This window comes from Anomaloglossus baeobatrachus, chromosome 3, assembly GCF_048569485.1.
Source record: "Anomaloglossus baeobatrachus isolate aAnoBae1 chromosome 3, aAnoBae1.hap1, whole genome shotgun sequence".
Taxonomy (NCBI): Eukaryota; Metazoa; Chordata; class Amphibia; order Anura; family Aromobatidae; genus Anomaloglossus; species Anomaloglossus baeobatrachus.
The window spans coordinates 266,428,316-266,446,568 of record NC_134355.1 but is presented as its reverse complement, the minus strand read 5'-3'; the positions used below and the strand labels follow the sequence as shown (position 1 = coordinate 266,446,568).

Below are 18,253 nucleotides of genomic sequence, written 5' to 3'. Positions count from 1 at the left end.
AACTACTCCCGAAGTAGCGAGAAAGCCATACTATTCGCTACTCGCACAAGAAGTACGGCTTTCGCGTTACTCGCTACTTCACGAGTATTTCCCATTGACTTACATTGTGCCTGCTACTCATAATGAATATGCGTGTAGCGGACAGTACTCGCTAAGAGCATAGCGAGTACGAATGTTTACCTACTCGCTCAACACTAGTCCTAGCAAGTTGTGGAGCAGACCTTTTTGGTCTGTGGACCATTGTACATTGTTCTGGCTATGTTTCCTATTCCTCCGTGCACCCAGTTTTCAGTGACTTGGACACTTAAGTAAAACATTTTTGTTCTCTTTTCTATCCTTAACTGTTCCATTCAGACAAAAGCTTCACCTGGCAGATGTCCAAGATATCCCAAAAACCACAGCTAACTGAAGACATGCGATTGACCAGCATACATCACGTGCTAACAGTATTCTGCACAGTGTCTATTTGTTAGTAAAGCTGCTTTGTGAAATGATCCATTAATATCTTCCATACCTCATATTTTCACACCAGAGATTGAGTATTGGCGGTTTCTTTTTTTTGTAAAGTTTTGGGTTTTTAGGAGCCGTGGACTGTGACCGCCCAAATATTCAGTTGACTTCATTCCTTTTGCGATTATGTAGCATGTACAGATAAGCTACTGCACAGAAATCTACTGTATCATTGGTCCAAATATGTGAAGCGTTTGATAAACTTGACACTGTTATTATATTGACCTCTTTGGGGATGGCCTATATATCCATGTTGTTTACATGCTGACAATCAAATGCTACTGTGTATAGTAAGATGCAGATGGCGTGGGTGGCACTGCTGCACATCCTCTGTGTATATAGTTTATAAATACATGCAGAATAGTATATGCCTTTTATTTGAGTGATTTATTCGAGGTTTGTTTATTTTTGGTATTTAAAGCCAAAACTTGAAAAATTTGCATTGTTATTGGACATCCCAATTACTCTTCTTTTCCCTGCCGTTTATGGTGAGAATGTCATTATGCTTCAGATAGTTCTGGCCGAAGACTTATTGGTCGCTTCAGGTAATTATACGCCCCATGGTCATTAAAGTCAGACTATGACAACTTCTACAGTTCTGGCGTGTTTATGGGCCTCCCAACTTCCCTGATAAGTGATGTCGAGAGTTAAGGATTGGGCAGTCTGAAATTAAACACCTGATTTTTTTTTTTATTTTTTTTTTTATATGTATATATCAATCAAGCTGTTGTCAGAAGTAGCTGGCAACAACGGTTTCCTCTCTCCCCATTAAAAACTGAGCATTCGGCTCAGTCGATTACTAGCATACATGGGGAAGTCAGGAGAGATTGCTGCTTGTGAACTAAACCTGCCAACAACAATTTTATGTGTATGCACACCAATAAGCCAATTCAAGCCCGAATTCATGAAAAATGATCAATTCTTTATTACAACCATTAAAATGTATTAAAACAAATGGATCAACCCAAGTGACGGATGGAATTGATATAGGGGACCTGGCACCTACAGTAATTGTATAAAGGACCTGCATACCTTGACCTAAGGCTATATACAAATCAAGGCCGGATGCAGTATACCAGAAAAATATGCAGCCAGAAAATAACCAATATTGCTGTAGTAAATAAAACAGAATATTGTACATTCACAAGTGTAAAAGCCTATATAGGCAAATGTAAACGGTCATTCAAGCCCCATATAATATTACTAGCAAACAGAAGTCCAGCTAAAGTAATGGTGCGGCGTCCCGACACACTGATGTGCATTTCATACGAAACACGATTGCTGCCAAACGCGCGTCAGTGTGTGGGGTGGCTTGAGTGATCGCTTATATTTGCCTATGTAGGCTGTCACACTAGGTTAAGCTTTGCAGGTCCTTAATACAATTACTGTAGGTGCCTTGTCCCCTATATCAATTCCATCCGTCACTTGGGTTGGTCCATTTGTTTTAATGAATTTTAATGGTTGTAATAAAGATTTATTGATCATTTTTCATGAATTTGCTTATTGGTGTGTATGAAGGATTTGTGCATTAAGCCTTCCATACTAGTTGTGGACTTGGTGTTAATCTTATGTGTATGGCCAACTTTAGATCTGTCCTTAATAAGTTATTTCTCCAGGCAGATAAACCGATGCCAAGACGTCTGCCAGCTACTTTTTCCTTTTGACATATGGAAAACGCATAAATGCACATTGATTATCGTTGTTTACCATTTGGCCAACAATTATTAGAGGTTTAATGGCCCTGTAAGAGAAAGAAGAGTAGCACTTAGAAGTCCCAACAAAAGCCAAATTTTTTTCAGAGAGATGGAAATACCAGCATTCTAGCTTTTTATGACATTGCTCATTTTTGTGATTGCATTGGCCAAATAAACACAATTTTCAGCTTTCTCTTTTGTTATCATTTCACTGCTTCATTTTATTGGAAAATAATATTTTGGTAATAGAACAACAAATGAGATAATGGTTTCCCGGACACTCCTAGATACAAACAATAAATGATTATTCTGCAAGTAATACGTTATTTTTTATTTTGATTAGCGTTTGGTAACTTTTCTTACAGTAGTTGATTTAACTAGGCTGATAAAGGCAGTTATGGCTCCAGAAATTAAAGGTTGTCATGTCACCAAATGTTATAAACCTACAGACATGTAAATCCGCAGGTTAATAGTGTTCCAAAACTGTGTAGCCACCACATTGAAAGCTCGGCTATTAGAAGAAAATAACTTTCCTCCCAACACTCTCTAGCTTTCAGTCATAACTGTGTGGCTGGTGTAGCTAGTCACTGCTCAGTGTACAGTGAGCGATAGCTATAATCACGCCCCGACAACTGACTGACAGCCATCTCAGCAGAGTATTAGCGTAGAGCCAGCTGTCAGTCTGTGCCAGGGCGTGCTTATAGCTGCAGCTCAATGTACAGTATACTGATCGCTGTATAGGGAGTGGTGATGGTAGCTGCTCCAGCACACCTCTGGACTAAAAGCCAGAAGATCCCTGGGAAATAAAGCTCATTTCTTCCAGGAAGTCATGTTTTCAGTGCAGGAGCCGAACAGCTTTGAAACGCTATTAAATTGCAGATTAACCCCATATCTACAGGTCAGTATCATTTGGGGACATGACTGCTTCCTTTTTAGCAAGTAAATAACTTAAATATACCTTTATCGATTCTTTTCACACTGATATTCCCTTGTAGTTGTACAACAGGGTCTCTGTGTCCTTTTTTTTCTCGTTGAAATAACAGCTGGAGTTTCCCCCACTATTAAGGCTACATGCGCACGCTACAAACTGCAACCAAAACTGCACCTTGTCAGAGAGAGCCTGAAAATGTCCCAAAAAACGCTTGTAATGTAGGTGCGTTTTTGTCATTGCATTTTTTTAAAGGAGAAACAAAATATGATAGGAAAGGATAATGGATAGATAGCTAGACTAGATGATAGAAAAAATATAAAGAATAGATGGATGGATAGATAATAAGAAAGAACAGAATAGCTTGATAGAGGGATAGCCAGCTTGGTTAGGTTTTTTTAAAAAAAATTTTAGGGTAAAAAAAAAAACATGGGGTCCCCCCCCATTTTTCATATCCAGCACAGGAACAGCAGCAGCTGCAGGCTGCTACCCTCAGTTCTCTGCTGTACCTTGGCTGGTTATGAAAAATAGAGGGGATCCCACACTTTTTTGTAATTATTTGATTTATTAAAAAAAAAAAAAAAAAAAGACATGGGATCCCTTCATTTTTCTAATACCAGCCAAGGTGCAGCAGACAACTGGGGGCTGATATTATTTGGGTGGGAAGGGCCATCGTTATTTGGCCCTTTTCAGCCTAACAATAGCTTCCCACAGCCTCACCGAAGGGGAACATCCATTAGATGCTCCAATTCTAGCCCTGGACCCGGCTCTTCCCGTTGCCCTGGTGCGGTGGCAATCAGGGTAATGAGGTAATGGCAGCAGCCTATAGCTGCCACTAAGCCCTAGGTTGTGATGTCATGCATCTGAGACACCCCACATCATTAATCTGTAAGTGAAAGTAAATAATCAAACAGCCAAAAAAATTCTTTATTTGAAATAAAATAAAAAGCCACCCTCTTTCGCCACTTTATTAACCCCCAAAACACCTTCCAGGTCCGAAGTAATCTACACGAGGTCCCACGACTCTTCCAGCTCTGCTACATCCCTGTCCTGTCACAGCCCTACGGTCATACAGCATGGCTGCCAGCTGTGAGTGTGGACAGAGCCGCAGCGACCAGAATGATCTGGGGTGAACCCCTAATGTAACAGCTACGGGTTTCGCAGTACGACGGGTGTCTTAACAATGACATCATGGCCGGGTTCACTGTGGTTCAGGCCGCTACTGAACTGAGCTGCGCGATCGGCGGTGCCGTCACTCACGTGAGTCCTCCAGCTGCGCTCACGGGTGGAGGACTCTAGCTGTGACAGCAAACGCCTGAGTGACAGCACCGCAGCTGGAGTCCTCCAGCTGTCACAGCAAACCACCCGAGTGACTGAAGTGAGCAGTGCAATCGCCGGTGCCGTCACTCAGGTGTTTGCTGTCACAGCTTGAGTCCTCCACCGCTGATGCAGCTACTCTCTTCAGTGTGGTACGATTTAGACACGCCCACCGGCGGATGTGATTGGTTGCAGTCAGACGAGCCCTCATACTGAGTGACAGCTGTCTGAGTGCAACCAATCAGACGGGGGGAGGAGTCAATATGTATGAGCGGGTCGGGAAGTTGATGAGACGCGAGGGAGCAATATGACAGCCGGTGATCAGTGAGTATGTAGTGCTTGGGGAGAAAGAGAGATAGCATGAGAGACAGAGACACTGACACGGGCACCGACACATGGACACCGGCATGTCAAAAATCACTTCAGCATTGATTTTATCATTCTGGAACTAAGTTGGTGAACTGCGTTTTTGTTGACAAAACCGCAGGTAAAACACATGCAAAATGCATGCCAAACACACCAATTTGATAGAATGCATTTTTCCTTGTGTTTTTGATGCCCTCATTGATTTCAATGGGTGACAAATGTTGACAAAAACGCAAGAAAGAATGAACATGCTGCTTCTTTTTTTGTCACAAACTTTTGACAAAAGAACTGCTAACAAACTGCAATGTGCACATAGCAAATCTGACATCTCCTAGACATTGCTGGGAAGTCAAATGTCAGAAAGTTCTGACAACAAAACTGCAGCAAAAAACGAGACTAAACGCAGTGTGCGCATGTAGCCTTACCCCTCTACTTGTTGTTTGCCTGTGCTTACTTCCTAACCACACTAGGCACCTTGTACCTTCCTGCTGGTAAGCAAGTACATACAGCATATTTCTATTCTTGCATCTATCTGTGCACACAGGTCAGTGGCGAAGAAACTGTCATTACAAGACCTGTTCTACTGAGCCAACAGAGGAACAGTGAGCGTAACTATTTTTTTTTTTTTTTGTTGACCTGGTTACTGGGTTTTATTGAGCCATGTACTGTTAAATGATCCACTTTCATGTGTAAAAATAAAATAAAAAAAAAAAAATATAAGTGGATGGACAAGAGTCTGTTCATTTATCTCTGTGTTCCATTTTAGATTATGCAATTCTTTATATATCAGATCCATTTATGACAGCTCAATGATTTGCATGGAGTGGGCTCGTCAGAAAAGAAGGCCTTGTAGATAAAGGCTTTAAAGGAGGGCCTAAGCTCTAAAGACGGATGGCACAGCCTAACATTCTAGTGTGAACAGGTGCATACTGAGCATGAGCTATATTAACAATAAAGAGACAGTTGCACTCTGTAGTGCTAATATGTAAACAATGAATATAAGAATAAAAACATGCATTACTGCTATGAAAATCATGTAAACATTGAGATACTTGGCACACAAAAATGGCCAGTTTTATGTGAGCCCAACAGCCAAGGCCACTTCTTAATGTTGGGTCCCTATCAAACGAATGCCTCTTTGGGTTAAAAAAAAACCAAACAAACTACACTTTTACGCAAAGAGAGGAATTAGTTTCATAGGGACCCAACATTAAGAGGACAACTTGGCATTGGCTGTTGGGCTCACCTAAAACTGACCATTTTTGTATGCCATCTCTATTTTTAAACGTTTTTCAGAGCAGTACTGCTTGTACTATATTCCTTGTTTACATATCTTAGCACTATAGAGTGCAACTATCTCTTTTTTTTTTTTGTTAAGCTCTAAACAATGTAGAGACACTTTTTTTCCAATAAGTAGGTACACAATCTCAGAAATTAGTTAATACATTGGTAAAAAAACAAACATTTCCTGGCTTCCTTGCTTACATATTTAAAGGGAATCTGTCAGCAAGTTTTTGCTACCTAATCTGAGAGCAGCCTGATGTAGGCAGAGATCCTGAATCCAACGATGTATCACTTAGATTACTAGCTGCAGCTGTCTTGACAAAATCAAAGATTTTAGTTTTATCATGTAGCAGAGCTTAACAAGCTGCCCCACCCACACCAGGTTTTCAGTGTACATTTCTATAGACCAGGGGTGGGGAACCTCCGGCCCACAATGACTTTTTCTGCAACCCCCAGGCACATTCCCGGGAACCGCAGTGCTCGAGCGGCAGCCGCGCTTTTGCCGGCCGCTGGCCCTTTAAATCCCAGTGCATGATGCGAGGAAGCGCACACACGCTGGGTAGATGCTAGAATGTACGGGCTCCTTCCAGATCCTGACAGCAGCCCGTACATTGTAGCAGACTTACTACTGAAGACACTTGAATGTACTCGCTCTTTCCGGGACATGACTGAAGCCCGTACATTCTAGGCTCAACCTTGGCATGTGCTAGCGTGCTTGGGGTTAACCTTATAGGTGGGGTAAGCAGCGCACTGCGCTCCAGTCACAAGGGTACAGCAGACCGGCCTCCCTGCTGTACCTGCGTCCCTGCTGTACCTGCCTCCCGGACCTGTGCTGTGTGACCCCTCCCCCCCAGCACAGAGTCCGCAACACATCGCTGCCCCCCCCCGTCTAGATCTGTGTACCCCCTATTACAGTGTGTACCCCCTCAGTGCTGTGTAACACCTGTGCTGCCTCCTAGTGCTGTCTATGGTACCACCTAATTCTCTCCGTGCTGCCTCCTGTGTCTCTCCGTGCTGCCGCCCAGTGTTGTCCCCGTGCTGCTGCCTGGTGCTATCCCCATGCTGCCGCCCGGTGCTGTCCCCGTGCCCCAGCATCTCCTGGGAGGTGTATGCCCCAGCCCGTCGGGGGATGTGTATGCCCCAGCCTCTCCAGACCGAGACAAACCTGGAAAAGTAGTTATGAGAAACAACATGATCAATATCACCAAACATCACAGCCGCAACAAAGAGAAGCAGCTCCGGCCACCCCGTAGGGGTGAGTTAACTGTTTGACCAAATATAGAAGGGAAGTTTTCAAGTTTATTTGGTGCGGCCCCCGAAGTTTGGTAGAAAATTCAAAATGGCCCCTGGCAGAAAAAGGTTCCCCACCCCTGCTATAGACAGAAGCTGCTAATCACAGAGGGAGGTGGATCGGACTTGAGCTCATGCGCTCCTCAGTCCACCAATGATAAAGCTACTGAAGCGTAAACTAACATTACGGGTAAACAAAAATACCCTTGTTTTTAAGAGATGCTGGCTGTAATCTGTATGTTAACTCTTGCAGCATGCGGTCTTCAGATTACATAGCAAAAACCTGCTGACAGATTCCCTTAAATAACCGCATCACCAGTTAACACTTGGAAGCCATATTATAACAAAAAATGAAAGAGTCTGTCAGTACAAACTGACAAGTGCTAGTGTAACTTCGGCAGGGCTGAGCAGTTTAGTGTATCCTCTCTCATACTTATTTTGCATCTAAATGCGTCTTCCTTTTGCTTCTGCAAATCCAGAACTGTGAATTAAGGTGAAGGGGGTCGAGATGAAAAGAACATGTTTTTTGCTTTACTTTTAGATAAATTGTCAAAAAAACACATTACAGAAAGTGAATGAGAAAAAAACATCATCATGATTTGAGGATAGAAAAAAAACCAAAAGCCTGTGTACCCTGAAATCCAAATGTTCAGAATTTGTCAAGCAGTTTTCATCAATTTTCTTGCATAAAACTGGTTGACAAGTCACACAACTTTCTCTTTATCCGTGTGTAAATAATTGTTCTTCTGATCACCCAGCCAACTACAAGATATGTCCTACAGTCAGATCTGAGGCAGGGCAGTGTCTGCATGTCCCCTAGGAAACACAACGCACTTCCACCCCCGCTAGTAGACACACGCTCTCCGACAGGTAAGATCATGTTCTTAAAGCATTAGCAAGGTTTAGCCGTGTTAGATACACCTGTATAAGATGGCTGAATATAGTATCTTTAGTATATACCGAATACTGTGGTGAAGTGTATACTCTTGCATTGTGACAAATGGAGGTTTGCCCAGTTTTCTGCACTGATTTTTCTTTATATAGTATTATGTGAAGCAGTTGGCAACTAAAAACCTTGTATACAAACGATAAAGGGAGGCAGATTTCATAAGGATGGCAGAAAATGTTGCTGGTTTATAAAGACTAATATCAACAAATAGTTTGATATAAAACTGCTTAGGAAGATATTACCAAACGAAAAGGGAGTCTGTCACCCCAAATTTACCCTTGAAACTGATCACAGTCTTTTAGAAGTAGAAGCAACAATTACAACAAAATAATCCATTTTGTTTTTAAATCTGCCCCCCCCACAAAAAAAAAAACAAAAAAAAATCCCTGTAACAAATAAAGGTGCTTAAAGGGGTTATCCGGCTTATTTTGACTTTTTTATTATTTCCCTATTGGGCTACATTGGGGCAGGTAAGTAGATAGTGAACACTTACCTCCCCCGGCTCAGAGTGGTCATGTAACCGCTCCTGCCGCGATTTTGCTGCTTCCGGTCATTTCATGTCAACATGGGCAGGACCATGTTGACATGTAAATCTGGGAACAGCTTGTTGCCGCCCTGCTGGGCAAGTACAGTGCGTGAGTCCCCGCCCCCCCTTCTCCGCACCCTCCCACACATTCCCCTGTACTCTCCCCGCCCACGGTGTCACCGCCAGCACCGGGCCCCCTGCTTACAGTGCTTAGGATAGCAGGAGTGCCCGTGCAGTCTGTGTCCCGCTCCCTGCCAGCCCCGCGGCTGCTCGCACTGCAGTGTATCAGCAGCTTCTCACAGTGCGTGCAGCCGCGGGGATGACGAGCGCTGCTGGCAGGAGGATAGATGAGATCATTACCTCCTGTGACAATCTCCTCCTCTGCCGACGTCACCGCTGTCACTGCCTTCTATGCCCGCCGCGTTCTCACGTCACGTCTCGCGGGCAGCCCGAGGCTGTCACTAGCGGTGATGTCACGGGCACTCGCGATACTGCTGAGAACGCGCCGGGCATAGAAGGCAGTGACATCAGGAGAGCAGGAGATTGTCACTGCAGGTAATGATCTCATCTAACCTCCTGACAGCAGCGCTCGTCATCCCCTGCAGTGACCTGGGCTATTGATGTTGGCTCAGGTCACTGCACTGGTCTCCCAGCCAATGGGGAACATTCTGTTCTTCATTGACTGGGACATTGACTATGGTATGGATGTCGTGGGACCCCCTTATTGGATTATGCCGGACCCTGATTTTATTGTTCTTTTCAATAAATTGGTGAAAGAGGGAATGTGTCGGGGAGTGTTTTTTCAAATAAAACTTTTTTCTGTTGTCTACTTTTTTTTTTTTTTTATTACTGACTGGGTTGGTGATGTCAGGTATCTGATAGACGCCATGACATCACCAACTGCTGGGCTTGATGCCAGGTGACATTAAACATCTGGCATCAACCCCGTATATTACCCCATTTGCCACCGCACCAGGGCAATGGGATGAGTTGGGGCGAAGCACCAGGATTGGCACATCTAATTTATGTGCCACTTCTGGGGCGGCTGTAGCCTGCTATTTTTAGGCTGGGGAGTGTCCAATAACAGTTGACCTCCCTAGTCTGAGAATATCAGACCACAGCTGTCCGCTTTACCTTGGCTGGTGATCCAATTTGGGGGGCCCCCACGTTTTTTGGCTAAATACAAGCCTAAGCACCCTTTAGTGCCACATGAAAGTCACTAAAGGGTGCCAGCTTTGAATATGCAGGGAGGTGGGACATTATATAGGTCTTTCTCGATCTATCCCATTCATTCATCCGTCTATCTCTCTGTCTCTATATCTATCCCTCTGTTTCATTCATCCATTCATTCATCCATCCCTCTATCTCTCTGTCACTATATCTATCTATCCATCTCTATATCTACTCATCTATTTATCTTGCTGCTTCCGTTTTTTTGCGGTCCGCAAAAAACCGGAAGGCACACAGATGCATCCGTGAAAAATACAGACCTTTTTTTTGCGGACCGCAAAAACTGAACGGTCATGTGAATGTAGCCTGCATGTGTTCCCTATGGCGGTAGGGGTCTGTACAGAACGATGGTGGGGAGGGTCGGTACAGAGCGCCGTTTGTGTGTGTGTGTGTGTGTGTGTGTGTGTGTGTGTGTGTGTGTGTGTGTGAGGGGGGGGTTATTTCCAATGCTAGAGTGCTAACAGGTCAGGTGCTGGGGCAGAATACTGACAGGGAATGTGTGTGCAGGGGGCGGGCAGGGGGCGGGGCTGGACACTGAGGCCAGGCGGTGCCAGCTCTGACTGGGAGGTGTGGCACAGAAAGTGGTCAGTTTGCTGGAGCTGAATGTAAACAAAGAGCTGCAGAGAATACAGGGATAATTCAAGAGGAACAATAGTTAGAAAACAAAAAATAACAATGTAGGGATATTTTATATGACAATACAGCACAGATGAACTAAAAAATGTTTGGTAAGCTAATGTGGGACAATTCCTTTAAGTACACCCTTGGCGTGGCTAAATGTATTTCAGCACCACACACACACACGTTATTTAGATTACCGCCACTCCATCTCTTTTGACAGGATTGGCTTTTCTATTACCAGCTCTGTCTGAAGATAAACCTCCTTTATGTGTGCATTGTCCCTGTTTAGAAGAAAAAAACACTCTCTCCTCAATGCTGAGATTACTCATCGACTCTGTTAAAATTCAGGCAATACTCTCTCCTCGTTGCTGACATCACTCGACAACTCTGCTAGAAATTCAGGGCAACACTCTCTCCTCGCTACTGACCACTCGACAACACTGCTAGAAATTCAGGGCAACACTCTCTCCTCGCTACTGACCACTCGACAACACTGCTAGAAATTCAGGGCATCACTCTCTCCTCGCTAATGACATCACTCGACAACACTGCTAGCAACGAGGAGAGAGTGTTGCCCTGAATTTCTGACATCACTCAACAACTCTGCCATAAATTCAGGGCAACACCCTTTGCTGCTGACATCACTTGACAACTCTGCTATAAATTCAGGGCAACACTCTCCTCGCTGCTGACATCACTCAACAACTCTGCCATAAATTCAGGGCAACACTCTGCTGCTGACATCACTTGACAACTCTGCTATAAATTCAGGGCAACACTCTCTCCTCGCTGCTGACATCACTCAACAACTCTGCCATAAATTCAGGGCAGCAGTGAGCACACAAATCACTTTTTCCTAGCTCATCTCATCAGCTATCATTTCAGTGCAGGACTCCGCACACAAATCACACTAGCATCTCAGTTGACATCACTCGCTATACCCAATTGATGACATCAGAGGAGAGAATGATTTGTGTGCTCACTCCTGCACTAAAGAGATAGCAGAGGAGCCTAATGATGTTAGTAATGAGCACAGAGTATTTAGTGTTAAGCTGGGTTTACACACTGAGACTTTCTAGCGATCCAACCTGCGATCTCAACCTAGCCGGGATCGCTACAAAGTCTCTGGTGAGCGGTCAAACAGGCAGACCTGGCCAACGACCTAACAGCGATCCGGACCTGCAGAGCGACTAGCTGGTCGTTGGGGACAGCAGGTGAACTTCACCCGACTTCATTTAATGCCGCGCGGCTCTGTGTGCCGTGTAAATAAATAAATAATTAAAAAATCCGGCGTGCGGTCCCCCCCTATTTTAATACCAGCCAGATAAAGCCATACGGCTGCAGGCTGGTATTCTCAGGATGGGGAGCCCCACGTTATGGGGAGCCCCCCAGCCTAACAATATCAGCCAGCAGACGCCCAGAATTGCCGCATACATTAGATGCGACAGTTCTGGGACTGTACCCGGCTCTTCCCGATTTACCCTAGTGCGTTGGCAAATCGGGGTAATAAGGAGTTATTGGCAGCCAATAGCTGCCAATAAGTCCTAGATTAATCATGTCAGGCGTCTCCCCGAGATTCCTTCCATGATTAATCTGTAAGTGACAGTAAAAAAACACACACCCGAAAAATCCTTTATTAGAAATTAAAAACACAAACACATTCCCTCATCACCAATTTATTACCCACAACAAAGCCCTCCTTGTCCGGCGTACTCCACGGTCCTCCAGCGTCGCGTCCAGCTCTGCTGCATGCAGGTGACAGGAGCTGCAGAAGACACAGCCGCTCCTGTCACCTGCACGCAGCTAATGAAGAGAGCCGTGTGATCGGCTGAGCTGTCACTGAGGTTACCTGGATCCAGCGGTGGCCGCGGGTAACCTCAGTGACAGCTCAGCTGATCGCGCTACTCACCTCATTTGCTGCGTGGAGCTGACCGGAGCGGCGGTGAGTAGCGCGATCAGTTGAGCTGTCACTGAGGTTACCCGCGGCCACCGCTGGATCCTGGTAACCTCAGTGACAGCTCAGCCGATCACACTGCTCTCTTCATTAGCTGCGTGCAGGTGACAGGAGCGGCTGTGTCTTCTGCAGCTCCTGTCACCTGCATGCAGCAGAGCTGGATGCGACGTCGGAGGACCGTGGATTACGCCGGACAAGGAAGGCTTTGTTGTGGGTAATAAATTGGTAATGAGGGAATTTGTTAGTGTTTTTTTATTTCTAATAAAGGATTTTTCGGGTGTGTGTTTTTTTACTGTCACTTACAGATTAATCATGGAAGGAATCTCGGGGAGACGCCTGACATGATTAATCTAGGACTTATTGGCAGCTATGGGCTGCCAATAACTCCTTATTACCCCGATTTGCCAACGCACCAGGGCAAATCGGGAAGAGCCGGGTACAGTCCCAGAACTGTGGCATATAATGTATGCGGCAATTCTGGGCGGCTGTTGGCTGATATTGTTAGGCTGGGGGGCTCCCCATAACGTGGGGCTCCCCATCCTGAGAATACCAGCCTGCAGACGTATGGCTTTATCTGGCTGGTATTAAAATAGGGGGAACCGCACGCCGGATTTTTTAATTATTTATTTATTTATTTTACTGCACAGTATAGACACGCCCACCGGCTGCTGTGATTGGTTGCAGTTAGACAGCTGTCACTCAGCGTGTGGGCGTGTCTCACTGCAACCAATCATATTTGCCGGTGGGCGGGGAAAAGCAGGGAATAAGAGATTGTTTAATGAGCGGCCGGCTTTTTCAAAAAAGGAAAAGCCGCTGGAACAGAGTGAACGCCATGCAGCGCCGGGGATCGGTGAGTATGAGAGAGGGGGGGACACTTCAGTCACTCGGGGGAATAGCGGTCACCGGTGAATCCTTCACCGGTGACCGCTAATCAGGACGCTACACAGACAGAGCCGCGGAGTCGCTGCAAAGTCTTCACACACTGAAACTTTGTAGCGATGCATGCTGCACAGCGGGAAACAAAGGACCTAGGAATGGTCCTGAAAGATTTGTAGCGATCACAACTTCACAGCAGGGGCCAGGTCGCTGATAGGTTTCACACACTGCAATGTCGCTGGGGAGGTCGCTGTAACGTCACAAAACCGGTGACGTTACAGCGATGTCCTTTGCGATGTTGCAGTGTGTAAACCCAGCTTTAGTGCTGCCTTTTTATTATTGCTCTCTTGTATAAGGCTATGTAGTTATTGTGAAGTGTAATTATGGAGTGACAGATTTCCCTTAAAGGGACAGTTTTCTATTAAATTTAGAGGTCAGCATTTCCTTTATTGTCTTGTTTCCTTTTCATTTTGAGACAATTGTTGGATTTTATGTTTGTGTAAACACCTTTGTAGGACCTTTTGTGTGGGTTAAGATCACACTATCTGCAGCTTCGCCACTTGTAAACAAATCCTTCTGATGATTGGTACATGTCAATGAAAGTGAATGAGCTCTATCGACTTCTTGTCTACAGTAGTTGCTAAAAAATTATCTAGTGTAAAAGGACTCTTAAGCTGGGTTCACACTAAGCGACAGCGACGTCGCTGTTACGTCACCATTTTCGGTGACGTAACAGCGACCTTGTAAGTCGCTGTTATGATCGCTGCTTAGCTGTCAAACACAGCAGAAGCAGCGATCATAACGTCGCTGTGCTATATGTGCAGAGAGCAGGGAGCCGCGCTTAGCGCTGGCTCCTTGCTCTCCTAGGTACAGTACACATTGGGTTAATTAACCCGATGTGTGCTGCAGCTACATGTCACAGTGCAGAGAGCAGGGAGCCGTGCGCACTGCTTAGCGCTGGCTCCTTGCTCTCCTTGCTACAGTATACATTGGGTTAATTACCCGATGCGTACTGCAGCCACATGTCATAGTGCAGGAGCCGGCGCTGGCAGCAAGGGCGGAGGCTGGTAACGAAGGTAAATATCGGGTAACCAGGGAAAGGTCTTCCCTTGGTTACCCGATGTTTACGCTGGTTACAGCTTACCGCAGCTGCCAGTGCCGGCTCCTGCTCGCTTCATTTCGTCGCTCTCTCGCTGTCACACACAGCGATGTGTGTGTCACAGCGGGAGAGTGACAACCAAAAAATGAAGCTGGACATTCAGCAACGACCGGCGACCTCACAGCAGGGGCCAGGTCGTTGCTGGATGTCACACACAGCGACAGCGACGGGACGTCGCTGCAACGTCACAGAAAATGGTGACGTAGCAGCGACGTCGTCGTTGTGTGTGACACCAGCTTAAGGCTATGTGCCCACGCTGCGGATTTACCGCAGATTTTGCCGCGGATTTGCCGCGGATTTCCCGAAAATCTGCAGCCGCGGCACTTCCAAGCCATTTCAATGGCATTTTGGAAATGCTGTGTCCATGCTGCGGATTTTTCCGCTGCGGATTTGCCGCGGATTTTGATCCGGAAAAATCTGCAGCATGTCAATTGTTTGGTGCAGATTTGGTACGGATTTTTGGTTTTGAATGGGGAAAAAAAAAAAAAAAAAAATCCGCGGAAAGTCGCGGATTTTCAGGCAGAAAAATCCGCAGGTACATTCTACCGTGGACACATAGCCTTAATGGGAAGCTAATATCAGAAAATGGCCTATACTGTAAATAGGATTTTTACAATGAATATATTATTAATTTTAAATTGACACTTTTTTTTCTTTTTCATACCACAATCATTATTTAAAATAAAACAAAATTCATATCTTGCACTTTTCACACTGGCCGCTGAGGCTATTTTAGACTCCTCCTTCCTGTCCTCTTAAAGAGATTATCACCTACTTTTACACTGATGGCTTCTCCTTAGGATAGGTCATCAATGTCTGATCGGCTGGGGTCCGACACTCTGCATCCTCGCCGATCAGCTGTTCTCAGTCCCTGTGGCAGCAGCTGGAAATGCTCAGTTCCAGAGCTGCTCCGTCTTCTGATAGTGGCCGGGTACTGCACATCCACCTCCCATTCAGATCAATAGGAGACAGATGTGCAGTATCCGGCCTCAGCCACTATTAGGCCCTGTGCGCACTGGAAAATGGAGTTTTCTTAAGAAAATTCCGCAGGGTCTGAAAGATTACCACACCCGCGATAAAAAAAACCGCGGCAAACCGCATGCGGTTTTACCGCGGTATTGTTCGCGGTTTTGCCGCATACGGGTTGGTACGTGTGCTTTAATGCATTCAATGCAATAAAGCACATTGAGAAAAAAAAAAAAAAGTAATTTCCTTCTGAGATAGATAGCAGACAGATAAATAGCCAGAAGAATAGATAGAAGGATAGATAGAGTCCCTGTGAGCACACGCTGCATTTCTCCCAAGCGGTAATGTGTGTTCACATTACCGGCCGTGGGAAATGCCCTGTGGTTACCTCTGCTGTCTCGTTGCGAAGCTGCATTCAGCGCTGTGTGTCAGACGCGGCTGGATGCAAGCATCGGAGGATGTGGATTACGCCGGAGTTGTGTGTTTCGGGGGGTTAATAAAAAGGTGAAACGGGCTTTTTTGTGTTTTATTTAAAATAAAGGATTTTTTGGTGTGTTTTGTTTTCACTTTACTTACGGGTTGATCATGTCAGCTGCCATTAACTCCTTATATTACCCTGATTGCCACCACATCACGGCAATAGGAAGAGTCGGGGACACTCCGGTACTGCCGCATAATGGATGCCACAGTCCCGGGGCAGCTGTGGGCTGATATTCTCGGCTGTGGGAGGGGGGGGGGGGGGCATTAACCCTGGCCCTCGCCCTCCCCAGCCTGAGAATACCGGGCCGCCGCTGTGTGCTTACCTCGGCTGGACAGTAAAAATACGGCGGAGCACAGGTTTTTTTTTCTTTCTATATGTCTGTTTGCTTTCTATGTGTATTCTATGTGTCTGTGTGTGAGTGCGATATGGGTGTGTTCTATGTTTGTGTCTGTGATGTGTGTGAGTGCGATGTGTGTGTTCTATGTCTGTGATGTTTGTGTGTGTTTACTCTGCTCCGCTTACTCTTCCTGTCATAATGACATCACTTCCCTGCAAACCGCAGGGCAGCGATGAACATTACCGCAGGTAAACCGCGAAATACGTTATTCCCTGCGGGATTTCACGATTACATGGCAGTCAATGGAGTGAAATCCCGCAGCGACGTGCGGAAAAGAAGTGACATGCAATTGTTTTTGCTGCGGGAATCCCGCAGCAAAACATGCGGCTGTCAAAATCCGCATAGTGCGCACAGCATTTTTTCCCCATAGGTTTTGCTGGTGAATCACTACAGAGATGTTATGAACATAACATGCAGCAAAACCGCAGGTAATCCACGGCAAGTGCACACAGGACCTTAGAAGACAGAGCAGCATTGGAGCTGAGCGTTTCTGGCTGCCTGCTGCCGGGACTAAGAACAGCTGATCGGCGGGAGTACAGTGTGTCAGACCCTGGCCGATCAGACTGATCACCTATCCAAAGGACAAGACATCAATGTAAAAGTAGTGGACAACCTTTTTAGTGAAGAGTTTAAAGCAAGGCTTCTTATCAGAAAATATAGGGTTGGTGATTGACCATTGTGGCTATGTACATGTGTTATTTCCCAACCCAACAGAAAGTTAGACTAAAAAAAAAACCCAGTGTGAAAACTATTTTTTTTTATCTTTAGTACAGATATTATGTAAAAAATTAAAATTTCCTAACTTTTTTAAACTGCATTTGGCACAAAAAGCTGATTTAAAAAATAGGTAATTTTCTGAAGATTGTTCAAATTACTCTGTAAAAAAAAAAAAATTTTACAAAGATGGGAAAACATAAGCCTGTCATTCTGCTAAACCGCTTTTGTCAATTTAATGTGTGAAAGCCACACATGGTTTCTCAGCTATGTTCACACAAAGTTTGAGTTTTCAAGAGCAGATCCTCTCAAAAATCCTCTTCAAAAACACATTGAAAAATTTCCAGTAACCCCTTGATAACAAGACTTTTTTTAATTTGTTTTTTTATTTTTTCCTCCTCTTCTTCTAAGAGACAACTTTTTTCGTCCACATAGCCGTATCGAGGACTTTTTTTGCAGGACAAGTTGTAGTTTTGAATGACACAAATAATTTAATATTATGATGCACTGCAAAGCTGGAAAAAAAATCCAAATGCACTGAAATGCAAAGCAAAGTGCATTTCTACAATTTTTTTAAATTTTTCTTTACCATATTCACTATACAGACAAAATGATTCTCTAAGTCAGTACGATTACGCACATACCAACATGTACACTTGAAGAAAAAAAATAAGTGGTGAAAAAAAATCCAAAATTTGTGAAAAAATAAATACATAAAAGGAAAAAAATAATAATAAAATTTAGATTGTGTCACCATTTTCTGAGATCCTTTAATATTTTCAATTTTCAAGATATGTGGCTGTGTGGAATCTGCTCCAAACAAGGCCAATAAAAATGCTGCCCAAAAAAAGTCAGGAAAAAACCTTTTCAAAACCTCTTCACCTAAGAAAAAACTCCCCCAAAATAGGAGCGTTTCTGGAAGTGATTTCTGATTGTAAAACCCATTGTAGTTAAACACCTAAAAGTCCTCTGTGTGAACATACAATGTGTA

General features: G+C 44.7%; 1 protein-coding gene across 2 annotated transcripts in view; it reads left to right on the top strand.

The window, feature by feature from the left end:
• CCDC28A (coiled-coil domain containing 28A) overlaps positions 1-2,396 on the top strand; it is an 86,524-nt gene extending 84,128 nt beyond the window's left edge. For both annotated transcript variants that reach the window (XM_075339824.1, XM_075339825.1), the window contains one exon: positions 355-2,396. In XM_075339824.1, coding sequence (XP_075195939.1) covers positions 355-409 — 55 coding nt within the window. In that variant the 3' untranslated portion in view covers positions 410-2,396. The remainder of the gene's footprint in view (positions 1-354) is intronic.
• Positions 2,397-18,253: the final 15,857 nt, after the last annotated feature.